The 19,519-nt window shown below is 37.2% G+C and overlaps 1 protein-coding gene across 1 annotated transcript; it reads right to left on the bottom strand.

The window, feature by feature from the left end:
- Positions 1-84: 84 nt before the first annotated feature.
- On the bottom strand, positions 85-13,919 carry LOC131435529 (protein MTO1 homolog, mitochondrial). Its single transcript, XM_058603521.1, has 5 exons — positions 13,717-13,919; positions 11,898-13,566; positions 11,730-11,833; positions 394-454; positions 85-321 (listed from the first exon to the last, which is right to left on the bottom strand). Exons 1-5 carry the CDS (start codon positions 13,773-13,775, stop codon positions 226-228), a joined length of 1,989 nt encoding a protein of 662 aa, XP_058459504.1. The 5' UTR covers positions 13,776-13,919; the 3' UTR covers positions 85-225.
- Positions 13,920-19,519: the final 5,600 nt, after the last annotated feature.

Genomic DNA, 19,519 nt, shown 5'->3' with positions numbered 1-19,519 from the left:
AGATACCTCTACGAAGGAAAGATTACGCCACAAATTTTGTTACTTTATTTTTACACTAAGCTTTTTTTTTGAAATTGTTAACCGAACAAATTGATAGAGTTTTATGAGAGTGAGAATTTTATGTATATATATAATTATTTATTTATTCACGACTGACTATATACTGTGTTTTTGTTTGTTTCTTTTTGGCTTTGTACAAAGTTCAAACATTTTCCCTAGTCCCTTTCAACATTGAGCCGTCATTTCGTACTGTTTGACAAACCTCACCAACCGGACGATGGTCGACGGCGTGATGCCTTGGATTCGACTGGCAGCAGCAATCTGAAAGTAGTCAACGATTAAGGAAAAATTTCGAGCGAAGCATTCTTCTCGGAAGCTTTAATAGGAACTTACCGTTTGTGGCTGAATATTCACTAACTTTTCCTGTTCTTCAAAAGAAAGATTTAGAGATTTCCTGCAATTCAAGGTGATATGAATATAGAAAAAAATTATTGAGAGCAGCAACAGAGGACAACTGTGGGTTAGCAGTTAGCAGAAACAGTGAAACAAATGGTTGAATTTTTGATCAAGATTAAGGGCCGTATCTGAATCATATAGACAAAAATTAGGTACTTTTTAGTGCAGTCTCCCTGTTCACTTCAGTAGGGTTATGTAGAACTTTACGATTTGGCCAGATGGTGCAAACTGTATGATCCCACGATTAAGTCTTCTGGTAGAAAAGACTCTGGTAGAATCAGTGTTGTTGATTGCCGATAATTTGACAGAAGTTGCTCGATATTTCTCTGTATTGTATACAACATTTTCAATCCGGTAGAAGATGCTACAACAACTCGAGTCTCTCAATGCATGAACCGCGAGAGAATTTTTCTACATTTCTTCGCTCCACTTCATACTCTGAGAATTTCATGGCCCTTTTAAAAAAATTACAGTCTGATAATGATTGGTGCTGTGTGGAATTTACGAAGAGAGAATCGCAAGTTGATAATTATCACAGAAAATCGAATCGACTTGATAATTCTGATACTAGGTATAAATATTTCAAACCCCTTTTGTAGAACATTCAAAGACATTTTCATATACACAACTTATACAAAGTTTATGTGCACATAGTTAGAATAAACTAGTAAAATGATACTATCGCAATTATCAACTGCAAAACGAGAATAAGCAACCGTTTGTTGCTTCAGAGAGAATCCCCACAGCAGCGTGTTAACTAGTGTTGCGCAGACAGGTCATCGAGAGAAATTCGCTTTCGCACTGGTGTCCGTTCTATGTTAAATGAACCATGACGGTTTTCTGTTGCTGCGATGATATCCGTCTCTCTTTGATGGCAGTGATTGAATCGTGTGAAGAGTTGTTAGAGAGCGAATCAACTAGAAAATACTTTTTTCGGCATTTTTAAATCCTAATTATGTTAAGGGAATTTCAACAGAATGGGGCCGACTGGGTGCTATGCAGATTATTTTTGTCAACTTTTCATAGAAAAGTACTACATTCCTTTTGTGGAATTTGGCCTTTCTGTTTCAACAGACTTTGCAACAGATCCATAACATATACAGAACCATTTTGCATGGCTGGTGCTACGATACTACTGACACTAAGAATCTTCCCAGATCGGAGCTCGAATATACGACAACTGGCTTGTAAGACCATCGACTTATGCATTGAACCGCCAACCCAGGTACTTTTCATTATAAAAAAAAACATGGAGTAAGTAATGTAAGAGACAGCCGCGAAATTGACGTAAGACTGCATCCCAGATATGTTTAGATATCGACTGATTTGACATCGTATGACCGTTTAAGATTTTGTAGTCCTAGAAAGGACCATTTGGTTTCGGAAAATTGCGTTTGTATTCTAGGAATTAGAGCGGCAGCTTAAGACAGTTTTTTTTTAAATAAGTTCTTTACGTTACTTTTGGAGTTCTGGAAAAGACTTTTTTGTTACGGATGATTACGTTTGTATTCCAGGGAGTAGGGCACCAGTCAAAGTCATTTGTAAGTTTGAGCCTTGACCTAAAAGAAATCATTGCATAAATATAATCGGATCACAAGTCGTACTTTCGCTCATGTATTTCATAAGAAAAGTCCAATACTTTGGAATTACAGCATCTCTGGTAGAACACTTGAAAGAATATCAGTCTTCAAAAATCTCGGCGTGCCTCTGGAGTCTCAACTTTCCTTTAGACATTATTACGTTCATATAATAGCTCAGGCCTTGGCATCATTGAAAGGATCGCCAAAGAGTTTAACGATCCCTACTGCTTGCAAGCATTATATTATTCGCTAGTTCGGTCTGTCCTGGAAGCATCAGTACATATTTGGAGCCCATACGTGAGCGTTTGGATCAATAGAATCGAAGCAGTACAAGCGCGATTCCTCCGATTTGATCTTAGATCTCTAATCCGTTAGAACTGCCTTAGATCGTGATCCGTTAGAACTGCCACCATACACCGATCGCTGTCGTTTGCTCGGTATGGACACACTAACATTCAAACAGTTATTACTTTGAAATGGCTTAATTTTTTGCAGCGTGTTTTGCGGTGACATGTTTGTTTACATGTCAATAACAGTTGCGCAATCGATTGGTTTCGGTACGGTTTATCTTTTCAATGATGAGTCGAATTGATCCGGAAACGCGAAAGAAAATTCTGCACACTTGGTGCTCAGAAAGTGGTGTCACGTACAACGAAATTGCAAAACGGGTGAAAGTGCACCACACCAGTGTCAAAAATATTATCGAGAAGTTCGGTAAGACCCTTTCCATGAAGGATTTGCCCCGATCCGGTAGGAAAACGAGTCCGAGCCAGCCCGGCCGGGACTTAAAAGTGGTTGAGTACATCAGGAAAAACCCATCGGCGTCGACGCGGGATTTGGCCAAGCAGTTCAACACCAGCATCAGGATGATTCAACGGATCAAAGTTCGGAACTCCCTGTACAAGAAATAGAAGGTGCCGAAAAAGTCCCTGGTATAGCAAGTTCAGGCCAAAACAAGAGCGCGAAAACTGTATAACCGGATTCTACAGAATAAAGACGGATGCATCCTGATCGACGACGGAACCTACGCCAAGGAAGACTCTCGAGCGCTGCCCGGACCGCAATATTATACGAAATCGGTGTACCAGGGCCTGGACGACGCTGACACCACGGTGGCAATGGAAAAGTTTGGGCAGAAGGTGTTGGTCTGGCAAGCAATTTGTACCTGTGGTTTGCGGTTGTCGATTTTCTTCACGAAGGGCACAATTTTTTTTTATTCAATAACATATATTAAGGCACACTGCGTTAAGCTACAAGATGCCGAGGTCATTTTTATACTACTTAAGATTAGAGTAAACTAATATTTTCAATTTCATGATCATATTTTCCAACTAGTCATCGGTAGAGGCTGGTCGGTTGGTGATGTTGGTGCCTGGTGACGTTGGTATGCATCGATGGTGGTCACATTCTTCGTGTGGGTCCGCGGGAAGAAGGGCACAATTAACGCCAAGGTGTACGAGGAAGAATGTTTGAAGAAGAGAATTCTGCCACTGTACAGAAAGCATAAGGCTCCTCCTCTCTTCTGGCCGGATTTGGCCTCAGCCCACTACGCCAACTCCATTCTATAGTGGTTGTCAAAAAATAATGTACAATTCGTAGAAAAGAACTTCAACCCACCGAACTGCCCGGATCTTCGGGCAATTGAAAGGTATTGGGCAATTGTCAAGCGGCACTTTCGGATGGAAGGTACAGTGTCCCAAAGCATGCAGGAGTTCAAAAAAAAACTGGACAGCTGCCACCAGGAAAGTCACAAAAGTAACTGTGCAGAATTTAATAAAGAATGTCAAGTCCAAAGTGCGAGCGTTTCACAGAAACTAGGATTTTTTTCAATATAATCAGTAAAATGCATAAAAATGTAAGTTTTCTAGAATATATCGAAAACTGATTTCAAAATATGTTTTTTCGCTTTTTTATTCAATAATCAATGTTGTTAACTACTTTTCGATACACTCCTTATTCAGAGACTCTCTCTCAAATACATATTAATGTTCCTCTGAGAAGCATTAGAGCGTGGGATTTCTTGAGGCTCGATTTTCAACGTACAGAGTATAGTCAGAATTAACCGATTTAAGATTGTGAAAATGTATTTATGTAAGCATGTATGTTTGTGAAAAAGTAGAAAAGATGATGGGTTTTTGCGCGCATTTGAAGATTGCTGATTTTCAAATGCGCTTTTCCCATCCATACACTTTTTCATGAAGACCAATGTAGGTCGGATGGAAAATAAATGAATAAATGAATAAATAAATATCTGAGGGAAAGAAACTATCAAAATGCTATACGGGATTCATTCGCAGGTTTCAGAAGGGCCAAATTGTGGAAATCTCTACGACATTAAACACTGTTCCGAACATTTCTCTCAAACACGAAACAGTCAAACGCTAGCTTTATTTGCGCTCGTTTGATGCGAATTTCGCACTGCGAAAAGTGCACGAAGCTAATCAAACTATTCTAGATTTGCAATAAACTGATGATTTGAAAAGATTGATTCTTAATAGTTCTTTACATAACATTCAGAACCCTTAGAATGGCTGATCTTGTATAATGTTCCCCATCGTTGTCCACTTTTCGTTTTCTTTTTCTCCACTGCAAACGACCAGCAGCTGGATGACGCAATCGCTCTTGTTGAAACGAAACTCACACTGCGAATGTCCAACACAGAAGAACTAGTTGTTGTTTTTTCTGTGTTTAGGTTTGAGGAACGGAACCTCATATTCGCCTTTGACTGTAGCACCAGTTGAATAATGTCGGGTGTAGTTTCATTACCTTGACGTAGATGGCGTTCTGCGCACTCGATGTGTCTCCGCTCATGGATTATCATAGACTAGCAAACGTGCAACAGGGTCTATTTGTAGATTCGGTTGATTTTGGATGTTTCGTGTTTGAACTTATTTTTTCCACTATTTAAACAATGTTTACATAATAAATGTGATATTTTGTCGTGAATACGACTTTCTTTATTATGGGGCGCCTATTCAAAATGTATCCTCTGAGAGAGTGATAAGTTTTTGATCGAGTATATCTCTCGTTGTATCTAACGTATCAACATCATTTTCGCTACATGTCATCTGAAATATGATCATCAATTTATGATAACATTCTCAGTTCTTTGACATAATCACAAATTATTCAAAACTAAAGTTTTCTGAAAGGTTTGGTATCAAGGAGTATCAAAGCAGAAAACTTATGACGCGTGTTAGCCTTTTTCGTACCCGAGCCGAAGGTTTGGATGTAGTAAGCGACATTTCATTTCTGCGTTACTTACTGAATAGGTCTGAAAAGATTAACACTTCATATATTCCGTTCATTCTTGTTTGCGCAGTTGACTGAACAGGAAGTGAAGCAGGGGCATCGTTTCGGTTGGTTGAGGTCCACAGCTCAGTTTTAGTTCCAGTATCCAGAATTTGGTTCCAGATATCAGGGTGGCAAGTGAATCGCCGATTTCAATTTCCCGGTTTTCCCGGTGCGCGCGACAAAAAATTCCCGGTTTTTAGAACAGGCTCAAATCGCCTATGTTCAGTATTTTTTTTCAATATTTCTAAAAACAATTCCATATCTAAAAGAACATCGAGAGTTGAGAAATAAAGTATTTTTTGAGTATCTCGATTTAGAAATAGGAAATATTCATTATGCCAAGTGCACATAACAATGGGAAGAAGTCGTTCTTGGATTTCTCATGTAGATAAGTTAAGCAATCACTGCGAAACCCGATTTTGGGACCAAGGCCCGGAGGGCTGAGTGTCATATACTATTCGAATCAGTTCGTAAAGATCAGAAATTGTGTATGTATGTAACGTTTTTGAGCGATCAATTTTCTCAGAGATGGCTGAACCGATTTCCTTGTGGTCCCATACGAATTTCATCCGGATCCGACTTCCGGTTGTGAAAAGGGTGAACAGGTGGAGATATGCAGAGTGTCAATATAAACTCTAATCTTGATTAGAAACTGTTTCTTCAGTTCGACAGCCTCCTTACGCTCCCAGCATTCAATATAGCATTATCAACAAAACGCTGAGCTACAATACTTTCAAAACGTTTTTGTTTGAGTATGAGGATTTGCTTAATAGAAGATTTAAGATTTAAATAATCCTTGGAACGACGTTTATAAATCTCATCCACAATTTGTCCAAATATTCATCTTTAGAACCAACAGTACCACCCAGCTCAATGCACGGAACGACCGAAATTAGCTCTGCGCCTAATTCGTATTACTGTTTTTGAATTAGTTGATTTTAACAACAAAATTTCCAAAATAACTATAAAATTAGTTAAAATTGAGAATTTATTTGCTGAAAAAACTCTTATTTTTAGAGAATGTGTTTAGTTGGCGAATATTCTGGACACAAACCAGCAATATCTCAATCCAACACGAAATTCTCATTGACAACTAATTTTGTTTTTGAAATCAGAAAATTTGTTTCTATTTATCTATCACCAGTTTATTAGCCACAAAATTCATGAGAAGTGTCAAAACAAAACAATCCAATAAAAAGCTAAAAGGGACAGTCTTGTTGAAACTGCTTGCAAATTGTTTAGTTGTTTTATGCATGTGTTACGATATATCCATATATAAATTTCTAAACCGGTATGTAAAAATGACGTAAACTGTTAGTGGAAAGTGTATTTATTCAGAATTTGTGCGCATTTGAAGCGATTGTGCGTAATAATGTTTTTACGCGGAACAGTGAATTGAGTTTCGAATGTTGCACTCTAATTGTACATGTCAAATGATGTTTTTTCTATCTTCCAACCTTCCGGGCCACGCCGTTCGATGTACTACTTGTATTCGGTTTTTATTTTCCGAGTGCTCAAAGTTTTCAGTGAGAGAGTCGATTTCGCGAAGTCGAATGAAGAAAACAGTGATTTAGAAGAAAAATGTTCAAAAAGAAGTTTATGTTTCGCTTATGTGTTTTTCTCCAATACACCATCGTATTTATACCTGCCAATATAGAAAAGACAACCGCGACTGAAATTTTTTTCGGTAGTAGTGTGCCATCTAGTGGCTAGTAGTCATTACGGTGCGTTATTTCGGCGACAGAGCGCCATATAGCTGCAAATTGCAGAAACCAATTCAACTATTCATGTTGGTTGAAAACAACGTTTTATTTCTCTAATTCAACTAAAAAATTAGTTGAATGGATATGAAGTGTGCCTTAGCTAAGAAATGACAATTGGTGAATTCAACTAAAAAAATAGCCATTTCAATAAATATTTTATTATTATCAAGGAAATTAGAATTAAAAAATCTAAATTAGCAAAAGTAAGATTTTTTTAGTTGTCTCAAAAAATAACTAACTAAAATCAGAAAATCAACTAATTTTTTCGCCAAAATGCTGATATCGGTCTTTCCGTGTGTATTCCATCTTTATTTTGTCTGTTACTTTGGTCCTAATGTTATTTGTATGTACTAGCTCTTCAATATAAAAATTCAATCTTTTTGATTATTTCAAATAAAATCCAGGTAAAAAAGGATAAAACAAGAAACACAGCTGGCCATGATATGATAAAAGTGATAAGTCTTGCATTTTACGAAGTAATTAAGGCATTAACATTCTTGCAATTTTGTCTAAAAATCAACACATTTTATTCAGACTTCATGTTCTCTTCAATAATTCTCTTAAGTGCAGCTTTTACCCCAAATTCGCTTATTGTTAGTGTTTTCTAGGTAGCCAGAAATACCATCAGTCACTTGAAAGCCAAATAATTAAGAATTAATTTTAAAGCCTTGAAAATTGAAATTGTTATTATCCGAACTATTCAGTCTTTTGTAAGACTACCACTAAATAAGTCATGTTAACGCTTTCTGCAAAATCAGTAGTTCTTAGGACTCTTAGGATTTGAACTAGGAGTGTATTCTAGAGATGGGCAAAACCGTTCATTACAAAGAACCGCTCAAAACTTAATAGTTCTACCGAAAGAATTCGTTCTATTGAACCGTTCTTTCGTTCTACTTTTTTACACATCATTTATTTTATCCCGGTTTAAACCTTTTTGGATTCGTTCTTCTGAACCTTCGTATGTTTCTTCGAATATAATATGAGAGCTACAGATTACAGATTCAATAATAGTGAGTACTTCTTGCATGTAGTTCTACCAACAATCATTCTCTTTTTATACGTTATCAAAGGTCACGAATGTATGTAACACATGGATCAATAAGTCCCGAGACTAACAATGGAAACAACATTTTTTTTGCAAAATTTTTTTCATTCATCAACATAATCACCTTTTAGGGTGATACAATGGTTCCAACGTTTTTCCAATTTTTCAATACCATGTTTATAAAAAAAATTATCTTTCGCTTCAAAATAAGCTTCAGTTTCAGCGATGGCCTTTAGTCACTGGGGGCTAAATCTGGCGAGTATGGGGGGTGGGGAAGCAGATCAAAGCCCAATTCGTTCAATTTCGCCATTGTTTTCATCGACTTGTGGCAGGGTGCATTGTCTTGATGAAAAATTAGAGGGTTGTATGCAAGACACGACCGATCACGATTACATTAAAAATGAAATAATTCTAAGGTACCCATAATAAATACAAAAATAAAGATGATGGTGGATGCACTAAAAGTCACAAATTACAAACTTGCTCTACTTTTAGTGTTTAGATTTTTGGCGAATGAATCAAAATGACAATTAGATTCTTTCCGATTCTAAGAATTGATTCTACTCTATTTTATGCCTTCAACAAATTTTTACATTTGAAAATTGAAATTTGAAAGATTTTAAATCAATGTCAATTATGACGATTTCAAAGTTACTTGAAAGATCAATTTTGTATACGAACAACCTCAAGATATAAATCTGGACAAATGAAACGATTTTATTTCATAATAATTTTCAAGACAGAGAACGTACAAACTTAATCATTTTATAAACAGCGATTAGAGAAGATTTAAAATATTTCAATCGAGAAATGTGAATGTGAAAAATTTGAATAACCGTCAACCAATAAACTCAGTAATAGTGTAATTTTAATGATCCTTCGTTTAAAAGCTTCGATAATCTTAGAAAAGTGTCTGAAAATAGAATGGCAGCATAACTTTAATTGATTTTCACTTTTGCATATTAAGGAACCAATGCATACACATCTAAATTCCTTAATTTTGTTCATATTGTAACTTGATTGTATTAATACATGAACGAATTGTTACAACGCATGTAGTGATAAGACACTTGTTGTATTGATGTAAATGATAATTTAACTGAAACTGGCGGGACCCGAGTTTAGTAAGGATTTAAATGATGTAACATGTAAAATCGCAGATCAGCTTGTCTTAATTTTATCTCTAATACTGTATTTTATTGCACCTGATAATTCTATATATGTGAGTCTGTGCAACTTATTTGTACTAAGTTCCGAATTTTTTGAAGGGTTTTATTCCTGGTGGGACCTCATTTGTTCAACTCGATACTGCATAACGATTTGCATTGCATTATTTTTGCTACACTTAGTCTGAATCCCTTCTATAAGATTCTTGGAAGCAAGATTAGACCAAAATATTATGCTTTATACGACTAAATCAATTTCTTACTATGCAATTAGGTTACACGATTATTGTTCAGTTCAACAATAGGGCTTAAGGAATTATGCTAGGAGATAGTTCTTTGTATTTAGCCACATTTAATGAAAAAGAATGATCTATGGTTATCATCATAACGCAACTTTATACTGAATTTATTTGCGCGCCACCGTGTTGTTCGTATGTAAATGTAGATTTCAGTATGCAAACTACCCGTTGACAAATTAAAACATTTTTAAACTTTTTCAAATCAAGTTAAAAGAGGAAAATTTATTAATAAATCACAGAGATACAAGCGCTTCAAATTAGGTTCGAAAAATCTATCGCCGATAATTCTAAGTTGGCCTGCTACCGGTAACTAGAATCAAGATAAGCCATGGGTAAACTAAAGCAGAAATGTATTCGGGCATATATTTATAGATTCCCTTTTGTGCTATAGTTCATACTGCGCAAATCGGACGAGAGTTTGACATCATTCACTAAGACTGTCATTGGCTCGTGAAAACATAGGTCAACTCAATTCAATTTTTCAATGGTATGCAATTTAAATACTTAAATGACGTTACCGCATAAGTTTAAGTTAAATGTTTTCAAATCGATTGGTAGTTAAATTATATAAATTCATCAACTAATGACTGAGTTCTAAGCGTTCAAAATTATGACAGAAATATGTTACGGGGTTACTTTCGCATTTTTTTTTTAAATTGACACCAAAGCCTCGTACAGTGAAGAGTAAGCAAAAGCGACAATCCAACAAGCGAACGCATATACAATCTAGTCTTCACCTCACTGGACGAGCTACTTGTTTCATTCGCAGTCAAGCATCAACTGAAATCAAGAAATGATTTGCAGCATATATTTATAGATTCTCCTCTTCGAACTACGCAGAATGATGCGGTGTTTTTATGTATGACGCAAAGTCTCCTATGCCGAATAAGAAAATGACGTCAATTTTCTCAGCTGGGATTGGTGGATGAAAACATAGGTCAATTCTAACCATTTTTTCAATGGTATGCTATTGAAATACTGAAACGACGTTTCCATACATGCTTAAGTTGAAAGTTTTCGAATCGATTGGTTGTTAAATTATGTCAATCCATCAACAAATGACTGAGTTATTAACGTTCAAAATTATGACACAAAAAGGTTACGCGGTTATTTTTGAAACTTTTAATTGACCCCCGGCCCCGTATAGTGAAGAGTAAGGCATTTTTAATGCCAAAAAACTGAACCATTCATTTTATTCGTATTCACGTCATCCGGTTATGTCTCTGACATTACTCACCCGTCTTGTTTTTTGTTTTTTATTTCGATCATATAGGTTTTAACATTGTGGTCATTCACCTCTTGCGGGGTTGGGAATCGAACCCAGGTGGGCAGCATGAATAGCATTGACTTACCCATCACGCTATACCCGTTTCCTGTATGTGATATTAACATTCTTCGTCCATTCGTGAAGGAATTAAAGAAAATACGCAAACAGGCAAAACGTTATTAGAGACAGTCTATAAACTACTTATCTCGTTAACTGTAAAATTGTCGAACAAATTGGAAATACTGTATCTGAATCCTTTGTAAGCATCTCAGGAGTTCCTCAGCGAAGTACTCTAGGACCACTTCTTTTTTCGTTGTTTGTGAACGATGCTGTCGTTGTTCTAAGGCAAGGTGATAAATTTGCTAACGATTTGAAAATATTTCTCGTTATTCGCAAAGAAACTGCTGGCCGTAGGTTGTAACTTCTTGTTAATCTGCTTTACGAATGGTATGTAAGAAACAAAATGGATCTCTGTTTCGAAATGTTCCGTCATTAGCTATCATCGTACGAGAAGCATGTTAATTTTAATTACACCGTCGCTGGTTATTACCATTTTTAATTAGTTTAGTTCATTGAGACTTATTGTCTGATGAGCATTGTCCTAATAAATAAATAAATAAATAAATAAATTGGGACCAGCTGCTTGAGAAATTGAGCAGCATCGGGAACATGTTATAAGAGTGCCAAACAACGAATCTAATTCGACAGACATGACCAGAAAATTAAAAAAAATGCATTGATGCCGGTGATGGATGGCTATGGACCGAGTCATTTGAAGAAAAATTATTATTGAACCTAAAATTGTCTCCCTGATCACTGCTCTGTCTAACTAAAAAAAAAACCAACACTAAAAACTTACGACAGATAATCAATCGATCCAGGAATCTGCAGCAGCTCATGCTTTTGAACTTCCTCAACCTCTTTGGCTTGCTCTTGAATGGACAGACTGTACAAAGCCTCAATCTGCAAAATTTGAATGCATCAAATATTAAACTTCGACAATTTATTTCTACGCAAACGGTTTTACCTTCAATCTTTCACAAAGCACCGGATCTTCTCGTATCCAGCCAAGCACCGCGGGTTCCAAATTACACAACTGTTCCGTTGTGATATTATCTACTGAGATGGCCAGCATTTCGAATGCACTTTTAGAGATACTAGCTTTTCCCAGTGGAAGCTCTAATTGCCGTCGCCACGTGTTACTTCCCTTCTTTACATCACTCAACAGTTCAATGGCTCTACCGATTTTATCTCTCATGGCAATCATACGCTGGTATCGTTCTTCTGCAACCAACCCCAGCCGGTATCCTTTCTCCGTAAGCCTCAAGTCGGCATTATCCGGACGTAAACTAAGCCTAAACTCTGCCCTGCTGGTAAACATTCGATACGGTTCGTTCGTTCCTAGTGTAGTCAAATCGTCCACCAGCACCCCTAGATAACCTTCCGTTCGGCTGACGGTCAGCCGATCTCGTCCCAGCACTTTTGCGGCAGCATTCGCTCCGGCTAAAACGCCCTGAGCCGCCGCTTCCTCATATCCGGTTGTCCCATTTATCTGTCCGGCGAAAAACAATCCATCGACTCGTTTCGTTTCAAGCGTCGGGAAAAGTTCTCTGGGGTCAACGAAATCGTACTCTACGCCATAACCGGGACGGGCCACTTCGGCCTTTTCCAAACCACGCAAACAACGTACCAACTTAATTTGTTCTTCCTCCGGTAAAGTACACGATAGCCCATTCGGATAGATCAACTCACTATCGAATCCTTCTGGTTCCAACCAAATTTGATGAGTCTTTTTGCCAAATCGCAAAACTTTCGACTCTATTGAGGGACAATATCGAGGGCCGGTCAATTCTTCGGTCACATGACGATTGCAGTGAAGGTTCCTTCGAACAATTTCATTCACTTCTTGACTGGTTTGCGTCAGAAAGCAATCCAATTGTTCTTGCGCCTTCAACCATACACGTTCGTTTAGGAAAGAAAACGGAACAGGCGGATTGTCTCCCGGTTGACGTTCCAGGCAACTGAAATCGATGGAGCATGCTTTAATCCGAGGTGGTGTTCCGGTTTTCAGTCGCGATAATTGGAAGCCTAGCTCTTCGAGACTTTTAGCCAATCCGATAGCCGGTTCATCTCCTATCCGGCCAGCCGGCATTGTTTGCAGTCCAATGTTTATCTGACCCCGCAAAAATGTCCCCGTGGTTATAACTAAAGTCTTCGTTCTAACCACATCTCCATTCTTTAAACTTATTCCCGTAATTCGCGGTGTTATTTCGTTCTCTCTTCTATCAAGTATAATATCTTCGACCGAGGATTCAACAATTTCCAGATTCTCGGTAGCAGCCAACTCCGTTTGTACTTCCGCTTTGTACAGATTCCGATCGATCTGTGCCCGTGGACCCCAAACCGCAGGTCCTCGGCGCTTATTCAGCACCTTATACTGCACGCCGCTTTTGTCGCAGCACCGCCCGCACACTCCATCCAGAGCATCGATTTCCCGAATCAGGTGACCTTTTCCGATTCCGCCGAACGATGGATTGCAGGACATCTCGCCGATGGTTGCTTTTTTATGAGTCACCAGTAGCGTTCTTGCTCCCATCCGTGCAGCGGCACTGCAAGCTTCGGTCCCGGCATGGCCCCCACCGACAACCACGACATCATACAGCTGGTCTCCGGCAAGTGCGTTGTGACTTAGGTAGCTGAAATAATTTCAGGTTTGTTATGTCATTGTTTTCCCCGATTTACTATCGTGGAGGAAGTAATTATAGTTTATTAATTAAACGATAGATCGATGGATAATGCAGGCAATATTTATAATTTTTATAGCAGTTCCTACAACGCAAATTTACCGTGAATTTATAGATGAGACTCTTATGCATCGAGAAAACAATGATCGTCTTAACATCATTTTGATTATCTGCACTAATGATACAGACAAATCACATCAAACGACTGCAGTGTTTTAATTGAAATCCGTTCCGTTCGTTGGTAACTATCGTTGCTATTACTACACAATCCATACGATGTTTTGTAAACATGGGCTAATGTTATGAACAGTGCTAAGACAGTCGATGTTAAAACGTCACGTACGATGATAAGAAATCGACGAACAATGAGGGCATGGTGTATGCTCAAGTGAATTGTCTGAATCTCGATGAACTTAAGGAAGAATTCCATATGCACATGATAATTTACTTTGCTCAAGTAATTTCTAATTCATTTTCAAATTCGATTCCATCTCAAATACATATTCTGAGGCTAAGTCAAGTTACTCCATTCAGGTCCAGGTTCTGAATTCAAGCAGAGAATACTGGTTCAGGGTCAGAATACAGATCCAAGGTCAGAATCTTTATCCAGAATGCAGGTAAAGAACTCAGATCCCGAATTAAAGTTCTTAATCATGCCACAAAATTTGGACCTAGAATCCAAGTCCAGAGTTCTGTTCCTGAATTTAGTCATGTCAAATTAAACACTGTACCAGAAAGTATGAACGCAACCAAAAACCGCTGCCATTTCGCAATGGTTCAAAATCTGTCAATTTTTATGGTTGCGTCCTATTTTTTACACTCTTCTCTAACCACTTGTGCAGTTGTTTATTCGTTTTCATTAGTTTGTTTCGAAATGCGTGGACTTTCAGCAGAACAACGTCGAAAAATTGTGTACAAATGGTGCACAGAACGCGGACTGTCACTGAGAAAGATAGCAAAAATTAAAAGAGAAAGTGGAAAAGCCGTGCGAAATGCAATCGGGAAGTTCGGTGAGAATAACACCTTTGAGGATAAACCGAAAACGGGTCGAAAAAAAGGTCCTGCAAACCCTCAGTTTGATAAACGTATACTGAAGGCGTTCGAGCAAAAGAAGGAGGTTTCAGTTCGGTATGTGGCAAAAGAACGTTTGAATCTTCGAACCTATAAGAAGCAGCAACAACCAAAACTTAATCCGAAACAAGAAACATCGATCAGGCCGAGGGTGCGAAAGCTGTACAATACGATTCTTGCTGGAAATTTGAGCTACATAATCATGGACGACGAAACCTACGTGAAACTCGACTACAAATCTTTGCCGGCAGCACAATATTATACGGTGCGAGAAGGGCAAGTGTTAAACCAGTCCGAAACATCGGTTGAAGTAGAAAAATTGGGTAAGAAAGCTATGGTCTGGCAAGCAATTTGTAGCTGCGGTAAGATTTCGAAACCCTTCATCACCACTGCTTCAATGAACAGCGAGATATACATCAAGGAATGTTTACAAAAATGATTTCTACCAATGATTCGAAGCCACAAGGATCCTGTTTTCTTCTGGCCAGATCTTGCTTCTTGCCACTACTCGAAATCAACGGTAGAATGGTATACTGCCAAAAATGTCACTTTCGTCCCAAAAGACATAAATCCACCAAATTGCTCACAACTTCGACCAATTGAGGAATTTTGGGCATTAACGAAGGCACATCTTAGGAAACATATGTCGGCAGCCGAAAGCATTCAACAGTTCGAAAAAGATTGGAAAAAAGTGTCAAAACTTGTCGCCAAGAAGTCTGTACGGAATTTAATGAGGAACGTTCGCAAGAAGGTGCGCCAGCTAGTCTACAATGGCAAACAGCAAATGCTGAGAATAATATTCTGTTGTTGTAGTCTAATATTATCAGTATATCGAATAAAATTTGAATATCTAACACTTGTGAATTATTTACAGCGAAATCAAAGTGCGTTCATACTTTCTGGGACAGTCTTTGTCAGAGTAAAAAATCTTGTTTAGAATCCTGAATCCGGGTTCAGAATCCAGTTCCTGATTTAGACTCAAAATCTACGTCAGTAGTTCAAGTCAAGAAACCAGGTTCAGGTCTACAATCCGAATCCATGTATAGAATCAAAGTGCAGAATGCTGTTTCAGGTTCAGAACTTTTGTTTCAGAATACTGGTTAAAAATGCATGTCCAGATTCATTGTCAGACCCTGGGGTTCAGAATCCTGATCTAGGTTTAGAATCTCTGTCAATAAGTCAGGTTCAAGTTTAGAATTGAGGAAATCTTACAGAACTCAGGTACAGAATCCAGTCCAAATTACCAGTTTAAGGACAAAATACTGGTCAAGACACCAAACACAGATCTCACGTCCACAGTCTAGGTTCAAAGTTTAGTTACCGAAACTCGGTCAAAAGTTCCAAGATACAAGTCCAAGCCCACGTTTCTAATTCAAGTTCAGGTTCAGAATCTAGGTTAAGGTCTCTATCAGGAGGTCAGGTTTACAATCTCGGTCCAGTTCTAGAATCCAGATCCATGTTTCAAATTCAAGTCCTGAATAAATCCGGATAAAGAATCTCAGTCCAGAATCCAGGTTCTGATCCAGAAACCTTGTTCGATCATCAGATCCAGTGTTCAGGGCCAGAATACAGATCTTATCGCTTAGTTATTAATTGAGTGAGAGGACCGACAAGTTTTGCTAACAATCATAGAACCAAATACTAATAAAAGTAATACAGATAATCATTCACATCTTCATTCCCAAAACTTAATTTTTGTCTTTATTTTTTCTCGTGGAACCTTGTGGGCCGCAAATAAACTGTTTGATTTCAATTGTTTTCGTGTTTGTCTCTTACACAAGTAAAACCAAACCAAGAATGACTAGAAAAATTACTTTTGGATGAGTACCTGAAAAAAATCACTGTTGTCATACATACGCCACAAGAAAACACGCCTAAGATAGAACTTTTCTATTATTACCCGACTGAAATTATGACTGATAAAATCAAAAATTAGAGGGTTGTATGCAAGACACGACCGATCACGATTACATTAAAAATGAAATAATTCTAAGGTACCCATAATAAATACAAAAATAAAGATGATGGTGGATGCACTAAAAGTCACAAATTACAAACTTGCTCTACTTTTAGTGTTTAGATTTTTGGCGAATGAATCAAAATGACAATTAGATTCTTTCCGATTCTAAGAATTGATTCTACTCTATTTTATGCCTTCAACAAATTTTTACATTTGAAAATTGAAATTTGAAAGATTTTAAATCAATGTCAATTATGACGATTTCAAAGTTACTTGAAAGATCAATTTTGTATACGAACAACCTCAAGATATAAATCTGGACAAATGAAACGATTTTATTTCATAATAATTTTCAAGACAGAGAACGTACAAACTTAATCATTTTATAAACAGCGATTAGAGAAGATTTAAAATATTTCAATCGAGAAATGTGAATGTGAAAAATTTGAATAACCGTCAACCAATAAACTCAGTAATAGTGTAATTTTAATGATCCTTCGTTTAAAAGCTTCGATAATCTTAGAAAAGTGTCTGAAAATAGAATGGCAGCATAACTTTAATTGATTTTCACTTTTGCATATTAAGGAACCAATGCATACACATCTAAATTCCTTAATTTTGTTCATATTGTAACTTGATTGTATTAATACATGAACGAATTGTTACAACGCATGTAGTGATAAGACACTTGTTGTATTGATGTAAATGATAATTTAACTGAAACTGGCGGGACCCGAGTTTAGTAAGGATTTAAATGATGTAACATGTAAAATCGCAGATCAGCTTGTCTTAATTTTATCTCTAATACTGTATTTTATTGCACCTGATAATTCTATATATGTGAGTCTGTGCAACTTATTTGTACTAAGTTCCGAATTTTTTGAAGGGTTTTATTCCTGGTGGGACCTCATTTGTTCAACTCGATACTGCATAACGATTTGCATTGCATTATTTTTGCTACACTTAGTCTGAATCCCTTCTATAAGATTCTTGGAAGCAAGATTAGACCAAAATATTATGCTTTATACGACTAAATCAATTTCTTACTATGCAATTAGGTTACACGATTATTGTTCAGTTCAACAATAGGGCTTAAGGAATTATGCTAGGAGATAGTTCTTTGTATTTAGCCACATTTAATGAAAAAGAATGATCTATGGTTATCATCATAACGCAACTTTATACTGAATTTATTTGCGCGCCACCGTGTTGTTCGTATGTAAATGTAGATTTCAGTATGCAAACTACCCGTTGACAAATTAAAACATTTTTAAACTTTTTCAAATCAAGTTAAAAGAGGAAAATTTATTAATAAATCACAGAGATACAAGCGCTTCAAATTAGGTTCGAAAAATCTATCGCCGATAATTCTAAGTTGGCCTGCTACCGGTAACTAGAATCAAGATAAGCCATGGGTAAACTAAAGCAGAAATGTATTCGGGCATATATTTATAGATTCCCTTTTGTGCTATAGTTCATACTGCGCAAATCGGACGAGAGTTTGACATCATTCACTAAGACTGTCATTGGCTCGTGAAAACATAGGTCAACTCAATTCAATTTTTCAATGGTATGCAATTTAAATACTTAAATGACGTTACCGCATAAGTTTAAGTTAAATGTTTTCAAATCGATTGGTAGTTAAATTATATAAATTCATCAACTAATGACTGAGTTCTAAGCGTTCAAAATTATGACAGAAATATGTTACGGGGTTACTTTCGCATTTTTTTTTTAAATTGACACCAAAGCCTCGTACAGTGAAGAGTAAGCAAAAGCGACAATCCAACAAGCGAACGCATATACAATCTAGTCTTCACCTCACTGGACGAGCTACTTGTTTCATTCGCAGTCAAGCATCAACTGAAATCAAGAAATGATTTGCAGCATATATTTATAGATTCTCCTCTTCGAACTACGCAGAATGATGCGGTGTTTTTATGTATGACGCAAAGTCTCCTATGCCGAATAAGAAAATGACGTCAATTTTCTCAGCTGGGATTGGTGGATGAAAACATAGGTCAATTCTAACCATTTTTTCAATGGTATGCTATTGAAATACTGAAACGACGTTTCCATACATGCTTAAGTTGAAAGTTTTCGAATCGATTGGTTGTTAAATTATGTCAATCCATCAACAAATGACTGAGTTATTAACGTTCAAAATTATGACACAAAAAGGTTACGCGGTTATTTTTGAAACTTTTAATTGACCCCCGGCCCCGTATAGTGAAGAGTAAGGCATTTTTAATGCCAAAAAGAAAAGAAACCGAAATCGTACAACTGACGTCACAAGTTCTCAGAGACAGTTACAAATCGAATCGTTCTGCCAACTGAACTACTGTGGATGTGATGATACACAACTCTGAAGACTTCCCGGTGGCAAAGAAACTTGGTATTTGATCTGACTGTTCACGGTCGGTGTGGTTCACATTTTAGTCGATCCCCTGTGGTAGAATTTCGCACACAAAAACTTATTTCCCCTACCAGGCGATCTCTCTATAATTCGCCGGTTGAGCAATTGTGTGTTGAATTTCGTTGTGTCTCTATTGACTTCTATTTTACTTACCATAATGTTTGATCGATAGGATCTTGAATTAACAATTAATTTTCACCGGGTTGGGATTGGGAAGAAAATTATTTTTTGTGCCATTTCTATCTATTTTATATTTTAATTTATATAAGTCACTGTAAAATGATGATTCGATTGCCGGAGAATCTTAATAATTTTTTGCTACTTGGTGGGCAGTAGAACGAATGTTATATTCAAAATGCTAGATGTTGCAAAGTGTCCGTTTTGTCACAGGACATTTGAGGTGAAACAATCAGTACATTTGTTCTCCAAGCAGTTTGCTTAAGTACGAACAAAATCGC

Source organism: Malaya genurostris, chromosome 3 (genome assembly GCF_030247185.1).
Source record: "Malaya genurostris strain Urasoe2022 chromosome 3, Malgen_1.1, whole genome shotgun sequence".
NCBI classification, from domain to species: Eukaryota; Metazoa; Arthropoda; class Insecta; order Diptera; family Culicidae; genus Malaya; species Malaya genurostris.
The sequence above is the reverse complement of the archived record's forward strand: the minus strand, read 5'-3'. Positions and strand labels throughout refer to the sequence as shown.

What these genes read in the sequence shown, in the direction of transcription:
- LOC131435529 (XM_058603521.1), bottom strand. Translation starts at nt 13,775, where the DNA reads ATGATGTTAAGACGATCATTGTTTTCTCGATGCATAAGAGTCTCATCT. An exon ending in TGCTTTGTGAAAGATTGAAG is followed by an intron (nt 11,834 to 11,897) that starts GTAAAACCGTTT and finishes CAAATTTTGCAG; the next exon opens with ATTGAGGCTTTGTACAGTCT. An exon ending in GGATCGATTGATTATCTGTC is followed by an intron (nt 455 to 11,729) that starts GTAAGTTTTTAG and finishes CTTGAATTGCAG; the next exon opens with GAAATCTCTAAATCTTTCTT.